We start from the raw sequence: 22,113 nt of genomic DNA, 5'->3' as shown, positions 1-22,113 counted from the left end.
TAGTCTATTTTTTTTAGTCTTATGTTCAAATACAGAATGCTGCCACATTTTTGCCTCTTAAAAATCTTTGAACATTTTCTTGTGATGTTCTGTAATGAGCCAAAAATAGATCATGGAAAAAACCTATATATAAAATGAACAACAGAAGTTCTGGAGGCAGGTTAGATCCTATTTCAGTTCTCCTATGTACATCTGTCAATCTCTTGCTTTCTGGACTTCTCTTTGCATGTTTCTCTGACGCCCCACCTGCCACTCCATCTACACACCTGCTGTAGCTCCCTGGCTCATTCCTCAGGGAAGTGAGAAGAGGGTTCGTCAGACTGTTGTTCTCTCAGCTAGGAGAGTTCTTTAAAATAACCTCTAATTACCATTCATTAGAATCTAACCGACCTGCTCAATTGATTTTTGAATAGAGTACTGAAGGTTGATGTTGTCACTAAATGGGGTGTACAGTATACCAGATGTTTGTGAGGATGTTTAGATCCAAATCTTGCCTACTTCCACAATCCTATATATACATGTATCTCTCTCACCCTCTGGCCTTTTCTGTGCATGTTTCTCTCACACCCCTCCCGCACACCCCTGCTGCAGCTCCCTGGCTCATTCCTCAGGGAAGTGTGTGTGAGTCCACTCGGCCTCATCCATACAGTCAGGCTGCTGTTCTCCCAGTGAATTACCCCAAATAACCTCTAATGCCTTCATCCCTCTATCACATTTATTAAAATCTAACTGAATTACTGAGTTAAAGGTCGGTATCACATCAGCGATGCAGGAGGAGAGTCCTTTGTTATCAGAATGAAGTGAGTTATATTTCAAGGCGAGCACTTCCATTCTTTGACGAGTAGTTTTTAATTCATGTGAACTGCAGCAGAAGAAGACAAATATATACATACGGTATACCGTATATTGTGTATATAAACACTATTTTAAGGTACATAGGAAATAATGACAGATTGGTCTCTGGCATGCATGTGACTATGAAATATCATTCTAAGTAGACATTTATTTTAAGTAAAAGTTTACTGACATGTATTAGTGTAGATCATGTCTTTGTGTTTTGTTTCTTAAGAGCTTTAATTTTAATATCTTATTTTTTTTATAAATTAAAGAAATCTTATGTTTTGGAGGAACTTTTTAGTACATGAATACATACAATTTCCCATACACCCAAGTAACTGTGAAAATACCTTGACATTTTCTGTAGTCTGGCTAAAACAGTAAACTACTGAACTTAAAATACACTGTTAAATACATATAGTTAGTAAATACAGTATTTTTGAAATTCAAATTCAAAATACACATTTAAGTATTTAAGAGTGAATACAGTTTTTTTTAGCTTTTGCTGACGTTTCATTCCTTTCACCCGTACGATTATTAAAAGTATTCACTTTTTAAAAATATGCATGCATCGTCTGTAATTGAACATTTGAAGGAGGTGAATATTGTTGCAAGGCACTATATGGTGTTATTGTGTGAACTGCTTGTGAGTCAGCCCATAGATCAAGGCTCTGTGCTGCAGGCCTGCTTTGCTGTGAAATTGCAGGACACATGCAAAACCCACATCAAAATAAATGAGTAGAGCAAAACACAAACAAAATTTCATGCTCTTGGTGGGCCGTAAGACTAAAGAGTTTCAACCACCCCTACAATAGTATGTTAATAGTTGCTTGTTAACTGTAACAGTTTCCCTGTAATTAAAATAAAATGTACCATTGCTACAGTATAGCCTCACAGTTCCTGCAGTTGTTTCCACACAGAGAAAAATATAACAGTGTTGTGAGATATCCGGATATTGTTTAACATCATTACGGATTATCTACTTTCATACCATGTGCACACATACTGTACATACTGTACAACTGTACGACAGAATTCCAGGCTGTGAGGCCAGGCGCCCTCCCTGTCCCTCTCACACAAGCCAAAAAACGCAGGGCCCCATTTCCAAAACACTTTCCTACCCTGGGAAGCATTGAGGGGTACGTAGCTAAATATTTTGAAACCAGGTCCCATAACCTTTTAAAAATCATTGAATGCCTTTGCGCTGAAAGGAAAGTATTGACGGTGAGATGAAGAAATTCGTTCTGCTTTCTTTTATGAGGGGAATTTACAGTACACAGTATGTTAATGTGGGATGTAATGGATTTGTGCTCATATTGAAGAACTGTCTGGGGATTTGGGATTTTCAACCATTCGCACAGGCTGTGGGTTTTAGGAGATTCTGTCTCTGACAATGTTTAAATGCTACTTGTACGTGTTTCAACAGTGATTGAATGTATTGTGCGCACTAGTGTAAGAATTTCAGCTAATGCGAATGCTGCGCGCGTATCAAGCTCTCAAGAATGCTCCGAGCTGAGGGAACTGAAATAATCATGAAATTGATTTTTAGGTTTATGGTGCCATCTAGTGGTAAAAATGTATGTTCTTTTAGAAGCTGGGAAAACAGTGTGACGAGTACTCTGGAATTACGGAAGCGCATTGCTGCCACCAAGGGGAAAGAAAAAATTCGCCCCCTTATCTCGTAATTACTAATTACAATGTAATTAGTGTAATTAATGTAATTACAATGATGACTTCTGTGTATGTACAATCTGTTACATTGTGCACTGAACGCATCTAGAAATTCTGAAATTCTGCATTTCGCGGTTTAGGGCAAAGTACATCGGGGTGTGTTGGCAGTTCTAACACGGATTGGAGTCAACTTTCAAAACCAAGTGCTCTTTCCTTGCGTTTGCATGAACTCTTAATTAAAATTGCTTATTTACAGGAATTGTTGAGATGAGATTGGAAACTAAAAGTAATGGCTGTTGCAAACGTCAAAGCCAAATCACTCCATTAAGTTTCTCTTTGACCAAGCAAAACGAGACGCGTTAGTAAGAGAAATGAAACTTTCACTTTCTTCATTGTAGCTGTGAGGAGGGTAGCTAAAGATGTCCTTGCTTTGCTGTAAGTATTATGTTTTAATTATTAAAACCAACTGAACTGCTAGTGTCATTGTTAAAAGTAACGGTACCTGAAAGTAAACAAAGTAACCTTTACTCCTAACAAATTGACCAACCAGAGTGCGAAACAGGCACTGAGGCTTGTGATATTTGGGACAGATGGACTCACAGCTGGATGTCCACTCTGTCCAGCTCCGTCCCGATGATTGTCAGGTAGATGCCCTATTGAGTGGACACTCTGATGGTCCAGGCACCAGCATATCTCCTGATCCAGCAGGGGGGCAGATTCTTAGTGCCCGCATTATTCTTCAACCATCATCATGATCATACAGGCAATCATCATCCCGAGTCTCTGAGTCACTTGATTTTAGATTGGTGAAGGTTCGGTTTGTTAACAGCATGACTGAAAAAACTGCTTCTGTATAATGGAAACCAAGAAGAAACCTCCAGTGACAGACCAAACACCGGTGAGAGATCAATCTCTATGTAACTTCAGTAGATGGCAACAGTCTGAACTCCTGTGATTCCACTAACTGCTGCATGAAAATCTTGAACTAAAGTTTGCTTCACGATGGGGAATTCTTTTTTTTTTTTACTGAAGGCAACAAAAAATCTTCTTTGAAACTATGCGTGTTTCTGTGAAAATCATGCTATGGGATTCAGCAAATTTAAAATGGACTTTGAAATAAGTTCTTTTGAAATAAGAACTGTGAAAACAACGGAATGCACGAGTCTAGTTACTACCAGCCCAGACACCAGCTGACAGTGCCGAGAATGACAACTCGAGCACTGTTTCAGTTGGAAATTTTCCCAGGAACATTTTCCAAAGCAGTTGCACTCATGTAGCATTTAACAGTCCTTCGGGAGGGGTGAGTATAGTAGAGCCCTTCTCCACAGCTGTTCTAAATCATAATACTTCCCATTTTTCAAAGCTATACATATATCATATGCAAATCCTCTCCTTTCAGATTTTGAACTCGCACCCTCCTCCTCCACCTGACCTCCTCCTGTGCAGCTGTCCCTTAGTTTGGCTCACAGAGGCAGGTAAAGCCCAGATTCACTATGCCTCAATCCCCAGGCACATCCAGTTCTTGAGTGTTATTCCTCGTGAACTTCTCCTAAACTAGAAGAAAGACGAGAGAGGACGGGAGCATGTGTTCGGAGCATGTGTGCTAGCGATTACACCACCTAACGACAAATCCTGAAACTTTTTTCTCATCTGTGGATTTCTGAGAGTGTGATCCAGTGTTGATATACAGTACCTGTTCTTGCCAAACCATTGCCGTCTTTAAATGACATTAAGTGCACCACGTTTGTCACAGAGCAATAACAAAACGCACCTGTTTGTGCAGCTCTTTTGTGTGTCTTGTTGTGTGGCCAAGCAGCTATGGAGATAACGGCTAATTGTGGAGGAGACGTTTTAATCTCATGTCCGGCAAAATCTGAACAAGATGTCCAGTACAGAGCTATAAGCTGGTATAAGGTAAGAAAGCAAAAAAAACCTCACTTTACATACTGTATATGGTCTGATATTCACCTTCTGTTTTCAAACTAATGTATCTGGATCATTATCTGCTTATGGTCATTCTTTGAAATCATACTTTTTCTCTTGAATTTTGTAAAAAGCCACAGTATGCCTAAAGCAATGATTTCTTATGCTAAAACTTTTGTACTTTTTTTTAACAGTCTTGGGGCTCACTAACATTAAATGTTTTCTAAGAAAACGAAACAAGACGTATCGACTAGGCTTCAGGGTGATTTGAATGTTGAGGTTTCGTCTCGTTCTTTTGTGAATCGCATGCTGGTGAAGTATGTGTTGAATTCCGAGTCTGATGCTTTGTGTTTTTTCCATAGGTTTCTGATCAAGGCCACTTAAGTGGTATCGTTCGCTGGAATCTTCAGAGCAACTTGGTCAGTGTCTACAGTGACCTGAAACAGTCAGTGGGGTTTCCCACTGGAGACGGTTTCACAATTGAGCTGAGAAACCTCACCCAGCAGCACCCCGGTGTCTACAGGTGTACACTGTGGGCGCCACTGGGGCGTCAGAACAGGGAAGGAGACACCCGACTAACAGTTACAGGTACTGTACTCCTCTGCACCCACAAACCATTGCTCCGCATCTCAGGTGTTTTTCTGTGTGGATTTCCCCTTGGAAGGAGGCCCGTTCGGTGTTCAGAAAGAGAAAGAACAGTCTTGCAGGTATCTTAGGTTTCTCCTCGTGCCTCTTCTTGGAAATCACCTGAAAATCTGAAAATTGTATTCAACCCGAAATACAATGTGGTGTGTTCCAGAAGGAGTGAAAGCCCCTTCCACAGGGCTGGCTGTGGCAGTCCTGCCCGGCCTTCTAGAAGAGGCCACGTGGACCTGCCACATGGTTTCTTAAACATCAAGAATAGCGCATCGAGAAAATGCAACAAAACACGAGGAGCCTAATGCATTGAAAAGATAGTGTTTTCCTAGAATTAAAAATTAAGCAGTATTTAACATGTGGTTTAGAATTGTAGGAACAAGTTCTTCATAATTAGTGATTTTGTTGCGTTTTTCACCTGGATATTTTGGCACAAATTATTGAATAAAAACAACGTCTTGCAAAACGTACTTCTTATTCATAGACTCACATCGCCTAGCTCAATTTATTGAAAAATATTTAAAACAAGTTTTTAGCTTTGCTGAATGATTTTGTGTAACGAAGAAGGGAGACGGCTATATCTGATTTGATTTAATGGAAATCTGGTGATGTTAACCTAATCCACTCAATATGTATATTGTGCTGTGTTCGATATTGTGAGAATTTGTAGCTCGAGGACAATGTAGAAGCAAAGTATTTTGTGATTGAATACAAACAAAATGCGTTCAATTGAAGCAAATTCTTAGATGAAGAAGTAAGATGAAGATGAGATGAAGTAAGGCTTCAATGACAGTATCTAATGAAGGTGGGCTGGAATTAAAAACCTGGCGGCATGAGGACCACCTGGACAAGGACTGGGAACAGGACAGGGACTCCTCCTGCCCTGAGAGACACAGCACCTGCTCCCACAGTGCTGGAGTTTGCAGCACCGAAAGGAGAGGTCCAGACTAGAGGACAGTTCTGGGGGGTTATTGCACTGTGTGGTTTCATGTAGGGCAATTTTAAGTGGCTGAATTATCAATAACATTCTCACTTATCCACAACACCGGCCGGCCTCCTTTCATGACATTCCTGTGGGCATTCCTACTCCTGCTCCCGACTCTGCCCATGCTGGCCCTGGGCGCCTCTGTATGGCTCCCCCTCTCCCACCCCCCACCAGACCCCCGTGCTGTGCTGTGGGCTCCTCTGTGCCCAGTCCCAGGCCCTGGCGCGCAGTGGCGAAGGACAGAGTGGAAGCCAAGCAGGATGACCCTGGTTCTGCCAGCAGGCTCGAACAAAACAGAATGGTGCTGCGAAAGTGGCTTTCATCAGCACGTCGTTCTAGCATCACTGATGCTTTTCCCAGCCAATGCATTCAGAGATTCGGACCACACCGTTCTGTTAAATCCTGTTACAGCCATGAGACAGGAGTGTCGTATTTATTTTGTATTTTACTGTATACATTTTACATCTGTTTGTGTTCAGATCTGCATCTTACTGAGACTTCTTCATTGTTTTGGCTGAATTCTGTAGCTTTCAGTGCAAGGTATTATTATTTTTTTCTTTTGTAAAACATTTACAGAAACCTCAATAGAAATTTGAAGACTCACTAATTTGCAATGAAAATTAGATCGCATTAGGTACAGTCTCAGTGGTATTTCACATTCCTTCAGAATACATACTGTATGTGAGAAAAACATTAAAAAGTAGTTTTATACACAAATTAAACTCCACAAACATTGCTAGTAAAAGTTCCTCATTATAATGTTTTTATTTCTGCTAATCACAGGCTGTTCTACTTTGGCGGACATATTCCAGGATATGAAGATATTTTTGCAGACAGACTACAAATTGCTGGCGTTATTTCCTTCTGTGATTATTGTTTATGTGGTTTATGTGAGTATGAGTGTTTTGCGTCACTTTTTCCAAAACAAGCTTTTAGCTTTTAATAAGAGCAGCCCAGTGCTAAGAGGCCATATCTGTGTTGTGGAAGCACAGACTACAGACTTGCCAAAAAGTCAGTAAGTTTTATTGTTGCTTTTCTGACTGCCTTAGAAATTCAGTTACTTCTAAAGTTAGTTCAAAAGTAAAATAGAAATCATGAATACAAATGTGACATATAAATGGGTTGTGTTCCAATAAATGAAGTTGTCAAAACAAGTCTTTAGTACTTCCCACTTATTACAGATGTGATGCAGATCTATTACAGAACTATTACAGTATTATTACAGAACTATTAGAGTACTATTACAGAACTTGTGGATTTCTTTTCAGAGATGCAGCTTCAGTCGGCGTTTCTTTCTGGTGAAGAGGAGTCTCGTTTACCTCGAGGGAGATGAGAAAGGTTGCATTTCAGGTCCTACAGATTCACCAGTCTTTCTTGGAGGGGGGCTCAAGCAAGGTGATTATTTAATCACTGAGAATGATTTAACATTATTCCAAAAAAATGCTGACCCCAAAAACGTATGGCTTTCGTTTTGTCCCGACTTCCTTTCAAGGAGATGGTGAATGATCATGCTGCTAGCAAGAGAATGTTTGGGATAGACAAACTTGTCCATGTTGTGCAGTGATGGCTGTCTGTATGGTTCCTATTTCTGTGATGTAGATCAGATAGTTGTATTATGACCATTTGAACAATATTGGAGTACAGGGAGAATATTTTGTCTTTTCTTTTATGACCTTCACTTTGATCTATAAAAATAAAACTGAACTTGAGGTTGTGTTTCCAGATCTTTTATACATTAATTTTTTTTACTGACTGACAAGCGTCCAGGTGCTTTCTGACTGCCCGTGTTCCGATTCCAATTCACAGGGAAATGGATACAAAGGGATCGTAAACAATCACACTACAGCATCCACTTTCCCCCAAGAGCTTTAGGTCCTCATTTAAATACCGTACACTGTCAAGAGCCGATGTAAGTGAAGAAAGTGTTCTCATTGATGACTGGTTTCCTGTATATTTAAAAGCTTGCTGCACAAGATTACTTAAAATAAATTTAACAGGCAGGGTCTCATTCATAAATTGTTTTATTACGGGTGCTAAAGTGCAAGACGAAGACTAGCAAAAGTATTGGGACTATGTGTGGCGTTTTGTTAAATTGCAAAATGATGCCTAACGTTTAAGCTTAATATTTTATTCAAAGCCTGAGTGCTTGAACTGAAGACTGAAAGTTTGTAGTATACTGTATATCAGTAAAAGCTAAACAGTATACATGTTGATTGCATTCCGACTTGTGAACGTGGTAGAAGCACCAACTTTTGCCTATTCTACCTGCCAGATTTGCTCAGCCTCTGGAGTTCCCAGAGTAGTTCTCAGCGGTTTTCTAGTCTTTCCACACATTCTCAAGAGGATCCAAGTCAAGACTTTGTGTCACTCAAGGGCCTTCCCTTTCTTATTCTTAAGCCACTTCAAAGTAGCTTTGGCCTTGTGCTTTGGGTCATTGTCCTGCTAAAAGATGCATTTTTGTCCCAGTTTTATTGATGAGACGAGCCTTGATACATTTTGCAGTCCCTGCGGGTGAAAAACAGAACTATCACTTGATGTACTTGACAGTAGGAATGGGGTTGACTGAGTGATGCACTATGCTGGTTTTGTGATAGATGTAACACTTTGCACTTAGACCAAAACATTTCAATTATGTCTTATATTACCACAAAATATTTTGACACATGTTGGCAGCATCACTAAAATCAGCTTTTTACTGTCACACAGGCCAGCTGTGTGGAGTGACTGGAATAGTGTTGGCTCATGCACATTTTCTCTCTGTAACTCTTTCGGCATTGTTCTCGGTAGCATCCCTAACCAGTTTCCTCAATGTCTGGCTGATCTAGGCTGTATCTCGCTTAAACCGTGAGGCCCCTTGGTGTTTATGGTTGAATCTTTGGTTTAAATTCATGTCCAACTGAGCGACCTTACAGTTTTTATTCAGAAATAACGTGTAGTGCAATTATTATAATTATTGTCTTGTTAAGGTAATTCTGAGCACCTAAATTATATACAACAAATGGTTTGAATACTTCTGACTTTTTTTTTCCTCTTTCCTTTCTTTGAATGAATTGTTATGACTTCCGGATCTAAAGCAACAAAGTGTGAAAACTGTTCAAGGGTTTCAATACACTTGCAAGGCACAGTAGGTCTGCAATGTGGTTAACACTGTTACGTTGCAACCTATGTGAAACTTCACGTGCCTTAACAGATCATCTATCCAATTACAATTAACACTCAAGCACAAACTCGATTCTGTCCTCCCTTCAATAGAACACAACAGTACATCGGGCACACTAAGACTCAACAAATCATTTAATAACTAATCTCACTTCACTTATCACACTTTATATACAGTATGTTTATGATTGGTATTGCCTTCTCTCACTATGTGATAGATTATGTAGTTAACTGCTAAATAATCACCACTAAAACAGTGAATTCACTAAAGATACAGTTAAAGCTGTGAAATAATGCACTTTCATCTGTTGTCTTAATTTGGTCTTGAAAGCTTCAACAATGTGCATCTATATATACATTTTTTCCAGCCATTTAAAATCTTGCCTTAAGATAAAATCAGAATATTATCTATGTATTGTCTTGGATTGAATTAACAGTAAAACAATGACAGGTTAAAATATTGTCCATTCCTGATCTTCAGCACAAGAGACGTCCACACTTACGCACAGGTATATGCAAGTAATGTTCACGGTTTTAGAAACACGGCAGTCCATCTGAAGGTGGGTGTTGTTCGTAGTACAGCAGTAGGAACATAGGGATCAGAGTGAAGATTATAGTCTACTTTCCCCCTGTGAATACTGCTTATAGGTCGCTGCAAGAATTAGAATAGAACTGTGGTCAAGCATCTTGAAGTGATGCGATAGGCGGCACACTTGTCCACCCCAGCTGTATCTGCTTCCAAGTGAAAGGAGGACACATAACATCGCTTAGACTCCCAGACCGCTTTCCCTTCAATGCCTGCAGGTTGAAATAGGAGAAAACAGCCATGTGCTTCTGGGCAAAAAGATATCCGTGAATCTAGGAGTTATAGTGAAGACGAATGAGCTTTACTAATGTTTATCATCGAACACCGTGATAAAGCCTCCTACAACCTTCACCCTAGAAAGTGGGGGCTCTGTGATACAGTGGTTTGCTCTGAAGAAAAGGAAAGGCCCAACATCAACAAAGGGACTATTGAGCGCAACGGCTCTGCAGGAAAAATCGTTCTGTTGCACTTACGTTTTGTGGGTTGCCCAGTTCGATGGGCAAACAACACTCTGCATGTGATAATTAGTTACAATTTTCCTCATCTGAAAGAGGCTTTTATTCTCCCTCATCATGGCCTGGCATGCCTTCTCTTGAGCAAAAGGGAGAGGGGTGTTAACGAGTTATGCCTGACCACAACATCCAAGCCTGCCGCTCAGAGAAAAGTCAGATGCTCCCTGTTTTACGCACCTCATCTGCACATATTACTTCTCTATTTTCCTGAGGAGCACTATAAAAGCACAACCATGAGCAGCCCTAGCTCTGCTGAAGACGCTGTAGCCCCACTGTGGCAGCTGGGTTTGCAGAGGTACAGAGATAGTGTTTTCAGGTAAGAGGATTTCCTTAAGACACCGTGTAAATATCTATGTAACTAACTTGACTACATGAAAATTTTTAACCCAAGTAACTGATAGACTGAGCAGTATGAGTACAGTACTGAATACTGTATGAGACACAGGGAGAAATCTCATCGTGAGCCTGTCAAGAAGAAAGTGACTTCAGAAACTAACAAGAAACTCGGTTTCAAATATGGAGACACTGCTTCTATAATCAGTTGTATCCATGGCAATGTTTGAGGTCTGCTTTCATTGTTTTATAGGATTTAATAGTCTTTGGAGCAACAAGGTGTGAGACAAAAGTTCTGAAGTCCACAGCCCAGGTCCTGGGAGAGGAGTGCTTGAGTTGGCTTCAGCCAAGTTCTTAATCACAAGCTAATTAAGTTTCTGTTTAGGGCACATTTTAAAATTTACTTTCAGCTACTAAAATTCAAATGGGATTTATGATTCTAATTCACCCTCTACGAATTTATGAAATTCAGACATCCCGTCGTTTCGACGTGCTGCCTGAAATGTAATCGATCGTTCCTCTGCAGCTGGCAAAACACATTTCTTGTTGCGGGAATGTCCCGGCAGACTGTCACCCATATGGATGGAAAGATCCTGTGATCCAGGTCTAAGATTTGATTTCACTGTGTTTCCTGGGTGTCTAAAAGGTCCTGGCGATGCACTGAATTGCCTTCCGCTTAGTTTGGTCTTTTTTTTGTTTTAGAGGAATGATGTCCCAGAGCTGGTCTTCCGACGCCAGGCTGGATGGGAAGATGGCCATCGTCACGGGTGCCAACTCCGGCATTGGGAAGGAAACGGCAAGAGACCTGGCCAGGAGGGGTGGGTGTCACGTCATGTCAGGGGCTGTGACACAGCACTCGATCGTCTCCATGGTTTCTAACCCACATGTTTCGTACTCTTAGGATTAAAATCAGCTCGTCACTAAACTTAGAACGCAGGGCTATTGGCATTCGGCTTCTGGGAAGTTTGGCGCTGGTGTGAGTGTCTGAGTGTCTGTGTGTGTTTGAGCTCTGTGACGGACTGGCGTCCTGTCCGGGCTGCATCCTGCCTCGCACCCGATCCTTCCCAGGACAGGCTCCGGCTCTTCCGCAATCCTGAATCGGAAAGTTAGCAGTTAGGAAATGGATGGGCCGTATTTACTGTACATCCGGGTGTTCTTCGAAACCTAGCTCTTCGATCCTCCCCTCGCTTTCCCCTCCATGGTCAGAAAGGAGGGGGGTGGCAGTCTGACAGATCTCATGAGAGACACTCACATTTTCACTTCTCGTGATGCTTATCGAGATCTTTCGTTTTCACCCACGTCTCCATGGGGTAAAGTATGGATTGGAAAGGGCAGAACAATAGGACTCCTTTGCTCTACACTCACTTATTCAGATCCTATATAGTGCTTGAAAACAGTGCTATCTGGAATGGGGACCTGCCTGTAGCAGTAGACCAACAATTTTCATAAGCTCTGTGGAATCATCTGAAACCAGCACCTAAGAACGCTGACCATGAGTTCATCTATTTCAACATTATCTACCAAAGCTGTCTGACTTACTTTGAGACGTGTCTCAAAGAGTCTTTCTGACACCCCATGTGTGTCCTGTGACCCCAAGAGAGAGATGGGCTCCCCTGCTTCATATTATTTGAGAGTATTAGTGTGACCAGTGCAGTAACCCCAGTGCCCAGTGCCAGGCTTCAGACCCGAGCGCTGGCAAGCTTCCTTCACACCAGCAACAAGACCGGCTCCCCGTCTGAGTTTTGCACTGTCTTGATTTCAGAGGGAGTGACATCACTCCTGTAGTAGGACATGGATTTTAGGGGAGAATCACACAAATGCAAATTTAATCTGCGCAGTTCTGCGCAGTAAATGTTCCTGGCGTTGGCTTGCGATATCGGATCTGAACTTATGTGACCTTTTCTCTGGGTAAATTCTTGTGACACAGAGATCTGTTGTTTTGCCCAGAGAGCCTCAGCTCTTTGAGGCTGACAGATCAGGGAGCAGACAATCCCAGTTAACTCCAGCCTTACTGCCTCCATTATGAATTTCAAACGCACTGATTCGCTTGTAGAAAATAAACCATCAATCAAAAGAAATCTAGGAGAATATTTTCACATACTTGTCCTGTGTCTTGGAACACAATGGCACTTCAGATTATTTTTTATTGTTTTTGGACTGTTTTTCGACAATTAACCTTCCTTAGTAAAAGTTCCTTCCCTTATAAACCAGGAGTAATGATACACCATACAGCATTTTAACAGGAACGATTAAATTACTGCGACCTTTAACCCAGATTCCATTTCCTGTTCTTCACAGGAGCACGGGTTATCTTGGCGTGCAGAGACATGGACAAAGCTAAAGTCGCAGCCAATGAGATCATTAAGGACACTGGGAGCAACAGTGTCATTCCTTGCAGACTGGACCTCTCGGACACCAAGTCCATATGTGAATTTGCAGAGCAAATCTATAACTGTAAGTGCTGAACATCAGCGTGTATATTTTACTGTTAAGTCTTAGATGTCCGCTATTTGTAATTTAGACAATTAAAACGGAAATATGGCAGATCAGTACGGGACATGTTTTAGCAAGTTATAAACATCAGGCTGCAACAGTAACTACGTCACAGTGATTATTGACGAGGATTTTAAAGCAGGGGAATTATTTGTAATGCATGAGGCAATTTATTCAGTCCCCACTTGAAGCCATTATAAATCATATTTATGGAACAGTAAATGCACAAATAGCAGTAATCAAAACAGGAGATGTTTTGTGACTGACCGATGGTAATAGAAATGGTGGTCCTGAAACTAGAGCAGTCTTGATGACCGTGTGTGTTCAAATTCCTGTTTTTTTTCTGTTCTCTGTCAGCGGAGAAGTCACTACACTTTTTGATTAACAATGCAGGAGTCGCCATGTGCCCATATGCAACTACAACAGATGGTTATGAAATGCAATTTGGAGTCAATCACTTAGGTATGTACAGTATATTTAAATTAGAGTAATTCAAACAGCTAAGGACTGTTTCCAGTGGCTTCACAGACCTTGATTAGCACTAATTTTGGACCACGTTATTATTTAGGTTAAATACTGTATGTCTAGGGCTATAGCAAAATCTTTGCTTATGAAACTCACCCTTTATGTTTGCTGCTGTTTCTACTTTGAAGAACCTCTATGTCTGATCTCTAGTTCTGATGTACCCATGAGATCAGGCTTCTGTGCTCCAGATGGGTGTATATCATAACACCTTCTCTCAGAATCAGTTCATCCTGCATTATTAATGTCTTGATCTGATGGCCTACCTTAGAATCAATATAATTAATCACAGCGTTTGAAAGACATTTATGTTCTGTTATGTGTTGATTCATTTCCTGGATTGCGGTGTTATAACCCTGGAGCTTGGGCCACTTATTCCAGGTGAGGGGGAAGCCCTGAGAAGCTTTACAGTTAGCCACAGTAGATGGGGCTGTGGCAGTGAGTACATCTATTTTAGTTATTGAAATATTCTTTATTTCGGTAAAAGCAGTGAAGAGCTTCTTAGACAATGACGGGTACTGAAAGGACTCTTGAGCATGCTGTCACGGGAGCCGGTCCTGACTCCCATGAAGTGCGTTGTTAAAGACCCTATGAGGGACGGTAGAATCCGGAAGTGTCTGGAGAAGGACGTCAGGGAAGACACGAAGAGGAATGGACGGGATGGCAGACGGGGGCGATGAAGACAATTGGGGGACAGCAGGCGAACGAGTCCGAAAGGAGGTCCAAAGGGGGGAATCAGGGTGCTGTCCAAGGTCCAGGTGCCGGGAGATCCATCAGAGACAAAGAAAGGGATCAGGGAACTAGGAATACGAAAGCTTAAAACCATAACGGGACTAGGCGCTCCGAGCCCTGGACTCAGAAGGTCAGGACGTCTGGGGAAGAGGCCTCGACCTCGGACTGCTCCTGAGCCCGGAGGAGAGGCGGGCCTTCAGACATCCGTCTTCCAAAGCTGAGCCCAGAACTACGGAGATGCCGGGCTTAAATAGGAAAACGGGGATAGGAAACAGCTGGGGGAAATAAGGCTGGGGAACACACAGAAAAGGTAGGAGCGCCCTCTAGAGGAGGGATGGCGATCATGACACATGCAGGGAAGTTTATTTTGAAAGCAAGCCGCTCATTCCTTAAAGGTCACCCTTAAAGATGGTCACTAAATTGAACCGGACAGTTCCTTCATGGCAGTCCAAAGTCGGCCATTCAAAACAGAAGAGGATCTCAGGGGGCAGGAGGACTGTTTTTTCTTGTAATGCAAAACTCTTTCTCTGGGAGCTGATGCTTGCAATCTTTTTTGTAGGGCACTTTTTCCTCACCTATTTACTGCTTGACCTCTTAAAGCAGTCTGCTCCGTCCAGAGTCATCAATGTGTCCTCGAGCACGCACTCCATGGGCCGGATTCAGTTTGACGACGTGAACAGCGAGAGGAGTTACCACCCGGTCAAGGCCTATGTGCAGAGCAAGCTGGCCAACGTCCTGTTCACTCGGGAGCTGGCCAGCAGGCTGCAAGGTGAGAGCCGTCACTTCTAATCGATTATTTCCCGAGCCCCTCCCCCTCCAAGCAGGTGTGCCCACTCCTGTCACAGAGGCTGAATTGTTTGATGTTTCATTATTCTCTTCAGGGGAAGGAGAGCAAAAATACACTGAGGTCTGAAAAGCTGTGATAAGGTCACAAGCACCTAGAGTGCTTAACAGTCGATCTCTGTTACACGTCAGAGTTAAGGACTAGAATGTTGTGACGTGTGGCGAAACGACATATAAAGGGGAATAAAAACAATGGAAATATGGGGGTTTGGGCCAGAAAGAATTTGTGTTGCATATGTGACTTACTATAGAGCAGGTGGGTTTTCCCACAAGAATTAATGGAATAGAGTCATGTCAGGGAGCATAAATTAGAAAGAATATGTGTTTCACTTCTATCTAAGCAAGCATTGTACAGAGGAACAAGTAATAGGTTTATTCCATGCTGAAAAGAGAAGAAAGAAAGCACAACGTTTCGGCCGTGGAGCCTTCTTCAGGTGTGTCATTGTACAGAGCGTCCAGGTTATGTTCCTAAATAATGCCACTTACAGCAAAATGACTTAAGGGAATTAATATTCTTAAGGAATAATGTAATCAGTTTGAGATGCATCCTCAACAGAAATTTCAGACATGGGTATATACATTTGACATACCTATATTCCACTAAACGCAATGAACAGAAATAGATAAATAGTGTCACCAGCAAATGGTTTTCGCAGGAACCAACAAAGTAACTCGCTGCTGCAGGGTAGATGTTTTTGTCTACAACCTGTCAATGCATTGACAGTTATCAATCAAATCTTCAGCTACTTGGTTGGATCAACAAGTTATTGCATAGTGGCAAGAACCTAACTTTAATGTCGGGGCATAACAATTCATAATTTAACTCGCGTGTAAAAGAATTGCCTAGAAGGAGTTCTTTCAGCTTCTTCAAAGCTGTAATTCTCTAATAAATCTTAGTCATGATAATCCCATCAGTAGCCTGTGAATCTCTCTGAATTCAAGAGAGTCTGCGACTTCACACATACAGTATGGTCACGGTCTCATTTTGTACGACAGCAGAGTCGATTCCAGAGACTCTCTGAACTGTCCCAGCTCTTGGTGGTGGTGGGAGATTTCTGCCTTCATTGGCTTTGCACATGTTTATCTGCGCACATGGAGAGCTGAGAATCGAGCATGTGATAGTGGGTTACATCTTGAACCCGATGGCACAGCTGTGCTTCCAGAGTCAGTTGAGTCTCATACAGTCGAGTTAAAAAAGATCTAAAAAAATATAAAAATAGATTTATTACCATTAAGAATTAATTGGTTCAGGAATCAAACAGGAATGCATGTATTTTTTGCCATAATTTCAAGCATAGTGTTGTGGGTGCCTATAAACAAGTTGGAGTAAATAGTGATATCCTGGCTTCTTTCAAGAAATGGCTGAATTGGATAAGTGTATTAATTTACTCCTAACTACCAAATAATATGTAAATATTAATATGTATTGTAAAAAACAATACCTTTATTCATAAGAATCCTTAATCCTTTGGCAACAGTACACTTGAGGCCATGTTGATAATGCAGCTGCTGTCCAGTATGCGATTTATCAGGGCTTGTCAGACATACAGTACCAGTCACAGGACATGTATCTGATCTGATCTGAAGCTACTAGAAGCCACTTACTGTCCAGGTTCTGGCTTCAGTGGGAATTTTATGACCATTTGAATAAATGGATTCTACCTACCCCAAACATTTTTCTGTTCATAATGTATCTTGAGGTCTGATGGACCTCTCATCCAGTCCAAATCAGCCGATTCTCACTTGTGAGAATCTTGACACTTTCTGTAAAAAGGTATTTTTCGATATTGGTGTAGAATTGTATTTCTGTGCCCTGGAGAGACACTGGTTACAGAATGTATGTGACATTTCAGAGCACCTGGAAGGTGAGGACAGATGTGTGTTCCCTGGAAATGGCCTTTTTTGTAGCAAATTAAAACTTTTATTAAATTTCAAACCTTTGCTGAACTGTGCTGTGGCTTCACATAACCCGAGAGCTCATAGCTTTCTGCATCACTCTGCTTTCAGGCACTGGGGTGACAGTGTACGCTGTTGATCCTGGGATAGTTTACACGGATGCTATCCGACACATGAAAACCTTTTTCCGGGTTTTTATAAAAGCATTTAGCTTCCTCATCAAAACACCAGCACAAGGAGCCTACACTACCCTGTATTGTGTTTTAACTCCGGATCTGGAGTCAGGAGGCTATTACAGGTGAGATCACACCAATAACATAATAAAGAAATGTTTTTATGAGACACATAAATGGTAAATGGTATCAGTTCAAAATACTATATATTGATGCAGGTTAATATAAATCCCTCTATTTGGAGTGCACAGTACTTATTATACAGTAATAGTTTCAGACCAACAGTACTAGTTAGAAATAATTTGCTTTACGCCTTCTTAATGAAGGAATCAATATGTAAAAGATATGGGAAATGGGAGATGAACTTTTAATATGTTAATCAAGGAATGCTCTTATATGCACTTGAATAATACTTGAAAATGAAAATAAAATATTCTAGATATTGCAAGATAGACCTACATAAATGGCTTGTAGAGAGATATTTTGGAGACGGAAATTACAGTTTGTTTACGTGATATGCTGTACATGTATGTCCAGAATAACTCCTGTCTTTCGTGTCTGGGTTAGGAACTGTGCCCCAGCTATCTGCTCCAGAGCTGCCTGTGATGACCAGACCGCTAACAAGCTGTGGGGCATCAGCTGCTGTCTGTTGGGAATAAGGTGGAAATAAGGCAGATCACTGTCAGGACAGCTGCCAAAGAACCCCTGAAGTGCTCTTCATGCGCGCCCCATATTTCTTCACTAGAGCCCTGACGGGCGTTACAAATGTTTTTAGTTTCTGATGAGAATGAATGGCTGCCAACAGCCAATATTTGTCTTAGTAAAAGAAGACTGTAAATGCATGATAATGTTTCCTTTCTGTGCACCAGTATGGCGTGAAGTGTTTTGTGCCCACTGTCTCTGGAAATAAATTTTGCTGAAGAAACCCACACACCCGTGGGCTGTGATGAAATGTGTCAGAACACGAAACGAAGTGTACGCTGCTACATGAAAAAATACAGAATACCAGCGGAAAAACAGAATCGATCAGTAACTCCATGCTGTGGTGTAATGCTCTATCCACCTAACTGTACCTGCTGTAGAAAGACACATTTATAAAGACAAGAAAAATATTTATAACCCTTTGACCAGGAAGACACCTGAATGAGTCACAATATTTAAGGAGTTAGGCTGATGGACCTGTTTTTCCACAGTGTATGATTATATTGTTTATATTCTTCTACCTACAGTATATACAGAGAAGTTTAACAGAAAAGGTCCTGTTTTTCCTGTAGTAGAAGAGATGTATTAAACGATCATATGAATATAACTCTTCCCCTGCCAAAAGCATCTGGAGCTGTACAGTGTAGGAATGAATTTGTGTCTAGGTAACTCAGAGTCATTGTGTCTCTTTGAAAAACTGGATTTTATTTCTTCTTCTTCCTCACCGCTCCTCTGTGCTGGCTGTGTCACTGTCATAAGAGCCTTATGAGATGCTGTATCTGCTTTAGAAAAGTGAACACTGATTAGTGTGAAAGGATTTGTCCTGGAATGCCCCCTGCTCCAGCCCAGAGCTATCCACGTGAAGGAGAAACTGTCACACCTGTGCTTGTTATTAAATTGCTTCTTAGGGAGCATTAGCTTTAAAAATCAATCTTGAATTTCTTAAATAATGAACTTATTTCCAATGTGGGCTATTTTGAAAATCGCTGACTTTGCAGCTCTGTAATAAATCCACATTCATTGCAGCTGAACCAACATGAACAAGTGTTGCACACGTTTTTATCTGACACTTGTCTGGAATCTGCATTCCAATTCCAATACAAGCACAGGGTACAAGAGCAGGGGCTTCAGGACTACAGTACATCCTGTTCCTGGTCACCTACACCAGGGGTGTCAGGCTGTTTCTGCAGGGCCTGGAGTTTGATCTCCTTCAGCTCCTAGTTAGATAGCTGGTCGCATGACTTCATTAAGGCCATAATTGTAAACAACAGTGCCTTTAACGAAGCTAATGTTTTCAGTAATCATCAGTAAAATGCCTATAAAAATACTATGGGCTGAGAAAACAACCAGGCTAATTGTGTATTTGACTTCTCAGGGAAGAACAGAAGTCAAAAGACATGTCAGTGGGTCCTTCGGGAACCTGTGCAGCTCACATAAACAGAAAACACGGGGCTGTGAATAAATATCCATTTAGGGAAGCTGTTGGAAATGATTCCTTAGCTGTTGTAAACACACCTGCTCTCAATGTGCCACACTGCTATCTCCCGGATGAATTTAAATTCCTATTCTCAAACAAGCGGGTATTTTTCGCTCTGCATTTACCGTTAAAATTTTAAGAATCCTGTAAATGGATAAAGCAAAACTGAAATCGACTTACCAGGACAGACCGAAGTCTAAGAGTGATTATTCGGTACATCAAACGTTATTTTTTACTAAACTTAAAAACATGTCTTTATGGTTCAATAATTCCTCGTATGTCTGGTTGCATTGCATACTATAATAAAACAATAGCTGGCATGAATAATTTCTGCATCTTACTAAAAATGCCCAGTTTCAGTTTACTTCGTTAGCTCGGTATTTGAAAACGTACCTGGGTTCTTTTAAGAGAAAGCAGGGGGAGCGCTAATGGAATTTGTTGTTGTCGCCGCCTGGTGGCCAGATCGGAACACGCCACGAGCAGTCCGAGAACCATGGAGGCGTTTTCCGGATCCACGGCCCCGCTGTAGAGGCTGAACAGGACTGAGCTAAAGCCCTCATCCACCCAGCCCCCCCACAGGATCACGGAGCAGGCAGAACCTCAACCACAAGCTACATGTGCCCAGGCCAGAACATCAGCCAGCCTGATGTTTGGCCTTGCATAATTCAATCATGTAGCATTATTAACAGTTTATGACTTTACTTCAGAGACTCATTTCATAACTGCTCAATGCTGTTTCTGTTTCTACTGAAGAGATGAAAGAATCCCACGTGGTGTCTCTCGGTTCGCCTTTTTTAATAAGTATTGCTTGAGCCCCTGGACAGCAGTGACAGACGAGCTGAGAAAAATGCAGTTCTCGACGTGGGGAGTGCAGATAATTAACAGTCTGCAACTGAAGTCCTTCAATGCCTCCTCTATGTGGAAAATGGCTTTTTTGTTTGCTCTTGGAATTATATAACGCGATCAACAAGACACCTCTTGTTAGGCAAAAATAAAGCCCTTTTGTGTGTTGTGTATTCTCTGCTGCTCTGGTGTGTAATTCATTTGGACTCCCAGTTCGGGTTTTGTAGGTCACATCCATCAGTGGTTTGGTCATCAGCAGGGAAAACGGTCACACTTGGACCCTGGACTAGATGTCTGAAATCAGCTGCTACATACGGTCAATCAGGAGACATGTCTGTCTTGAAAATTCATTATAAATGGCACAGCGACTGTAGGGATTAAGAGAATAGATACAGAAACCTAAAATCTGACATGCATCATACAAGTTTATTCCTCAAACGTTATCTTAAAGCACAAAGCTAGCAAAGCAAAGTTATGAAGAGGTCTAACATAATATTTTTAGATGCATCTTAATTGTAATTCTGCTGTTCATCAGAACAAAAATTATATGACTATGTATTTTGTTTAATTTTTAAAAAGTTTTAAAAAGTGCAGCTTTCAAATCACTACACTAGAGTTTATTACCCTGATTCACAATGTATGAGAAAACCGTTCTGCAGGTATCTACTGTTTTTCTTATAATGACTTATAAGAACTAGGAATAACTTAACTAGGAATAAATATTTCAATAAAGGTGCTACTGAGGTGCTGAAGGGCTGAAATTTATACTGATAAAACATATTTATCACATTAACAGTTTTCTGAGTGTGTGGTTCCTTTCACCTGAAGCACATGCAGCAGGTTGGTGCCAAGAGGGCAGGCGTTTGTATGAAGCTAAGCAGTGAGTGGTGCACATGTTCCTTTGTAAATCAGCAGCTTTCAAAACAACTGCGTTCTTCAGAATGAATACAACTGCAAGGAGGAAAATCAGATCACACTTTGCTATTAACTACACTACATCAATTTACAGAGCTGTCATTGTGCAGTCAGACAGGCCAAATATAGTACTTCAGTGCAATTTTTCCTTGCGAGAATAGTAGTAATATAATAGTTGTTTTCCAAATCACAGTTTTACAGTTATGTTACTGAAACAGCATGCAAAGTATTTATAGAATATATATTTTATTGTAATCAGCAATTTCTTCTTATAATGGAAAAAAGGTATTTACTCTAGTTAATGTTTATCATACAGCAGGATAATAGTGTTCAGTGCTAAATGCTGAGTTTGTAACCAATGTTTAACTCCTGTGCCCCTGCAGATGTTACAGCTTGTCCTTGTCAGTGTGCCACTACAGTAGAAGCTGTTTTCAGGGCCATCTAGTGGAGAAAAGGAACCACTGGCAACTGTTTCCCAAGTCACCCTGAGCTTATCCCAGAAGCACATGTCACCAGACAGGACTGCTGTATGTGCAGGACAGTCACCAGTCCACTGTGGACTGGAAATACCACTAGTGGTCCACACACCAGGTTTAGAGACACCAATTAACCTGGCCATGTCTTTTGGAAAGGAAAGACTTCCTATGGGAGTGGTTGACACCGTGCATTGTCACTCCCATCTGGAGTGTGGTTCTGTTTATCAGACATTGATAACCTATTAAGAGGTGTTTGTAAATAAGGAAATTGAGGAGTTACTACCTCATGGTGTGTATGCTAAAGCTGGTGGAAGCTGTTTTGAAATTCCTAACACTTATATAGCTCAACTCAAAGTGGAGCATCCAAATTTGATGCTGCAAATTTACAGGTAATGGGGA

General features: G+C 41.2%; 2 protein-coding genes across 5 annotated transcripts; both read left to right on the top strand.

The window, feature by feature from the left end:
- Positions 1-116: 116 nt before the first annotated feature.
- On the top strand, positions 117-7,762 carry LOC148657657 (uncharacterized). 3 transcript variants are annotated; one of them, XM_088644179.1, is made up of 5 exons: positions 117-2,943; positions 4,292-4,422; positions 4,794-5,019; positions 6,836-6,942; positions 7,321-7,762. In XM_088644179.1, exons 1-5 carry the CDS (start codon positions 2,928-2,930, stop codon positions 7,552-7,554), a joined length of 714 nt encoding a protein of 237 aa, XP_088500305.1. In that variant the 5' UTR covers positions 117-2,927; the 3' UTR covers positions 7,555-7,762. The 3 variants fall into 3 exon arrangements, with proteins under 3 accessions (XP_088500305.1, XP_088500304.1, XP_088500306.1); XM_088644178.1 differs by lacking the exon at positions 117-2,943 and adding an exon at positions 2,962-3,983; XM_088644180.1 differs by lacking the exon at positions 117-2,943 and having other exon boundaries at positions 3,991-4,422.
- On the top strand, positions 7,331-18,232 carry LOC148657656 (retinol dehydrogenase 12). Of its 2 annotated transcripts, none has more exons than XM_088644176.1 (7): positions 7,331-7,447; positions 11,345-11,460; positions 12,941-13,096; positions 13,493-13,597; positions 14,949-15,158; positions 17,240-17,426; positions 17,869-18,232. In XM_088644176.1, exons 2-7 carry the CDS (start codon positions 11,349-11,351, stop codon positions 17,969-17,971), a joined length of 873 nt encoding a protein of 290 aa, XP_088500302.1. In that variant the 5' UTR covers positions 7,331-7,447; positions 11,345-11,348; the 3' UTR covers positions 17,972-18,232. The 2 variants fall into 2 exon arrangements, with proteins under 2 accessions (XP_088500302.1, XP_088500301.1); XM_088644175.1 differs by lacking the exon at positions 7,331-7,447 and adding an exon at positions 7,981-10,625.
- The last annotated feature ends 3,881 nt before the right edge of the window (positions 18,233-22,113 follow it).

This window comes from Lepisosteus platostomus, chromosome 8, assembly GCF_059453375.1.
Source record: "Lepisosteus platostomus isolate fLepPlt1 chromosome 8, fLepPlt1.hap1, whole genome shotgun sequence".
Lineage (NCBI taxonomy): Eukaryota > Metazoa > Chordata > Actinopteri > Semionotiformes > Lepisosteidae > Lepisosteus > Lepisosteus platostomus.
This window is presented reverse-complemented; position numbering and strand designations above follow the sequence as displayed.

Bases quoted from the DNA above. Each gene is read 5' to 3' on its own strand.
- LOC148657657 (XM_088644178.1), top strand. From the start codon at position 3,887: ATGCAAATCCTCTCCTTTCAGATTTTGAACTCGCACCCTCCTCCTCCA. The intron at 3,984-4,291 runs GTAAAGCCCAGA...CTGTTTGTGCAG, and splicing joins AGTTTGGCTCACAGAGGCAG to CTCTTTTGTGTGTCTTGTTG. The intron at 4,423-4,793 runs GTAAGAAAGCAA...TTTTTTCCATAG, and splicing joins GAGCTATAAGCTGGTATAAG to GTTTCTGATCAAGGCCACTT.
- LOC148657656 (XM_088644175.1), top strand. From the start codon at position 10,105: ATGTTTATCATCGAACACCGTGATAAAGCCTCCTACAACCTTCACCCT. The intron at 11,461-12,940 runs GTGGGTGTCACG...TGTTCTTCACAG, and splicing joins AAGAGACCTGGCCAGGAGGG to GAGCACGGGTTATCTTGGCG. The intron at 17,427-17,868 runs GTGAGATCACAC...TGTCTGGGTTAG, and splicing joins GAGTCAGGAGGCTATTACAG to GAACTGTGCCCCAGCTATCT.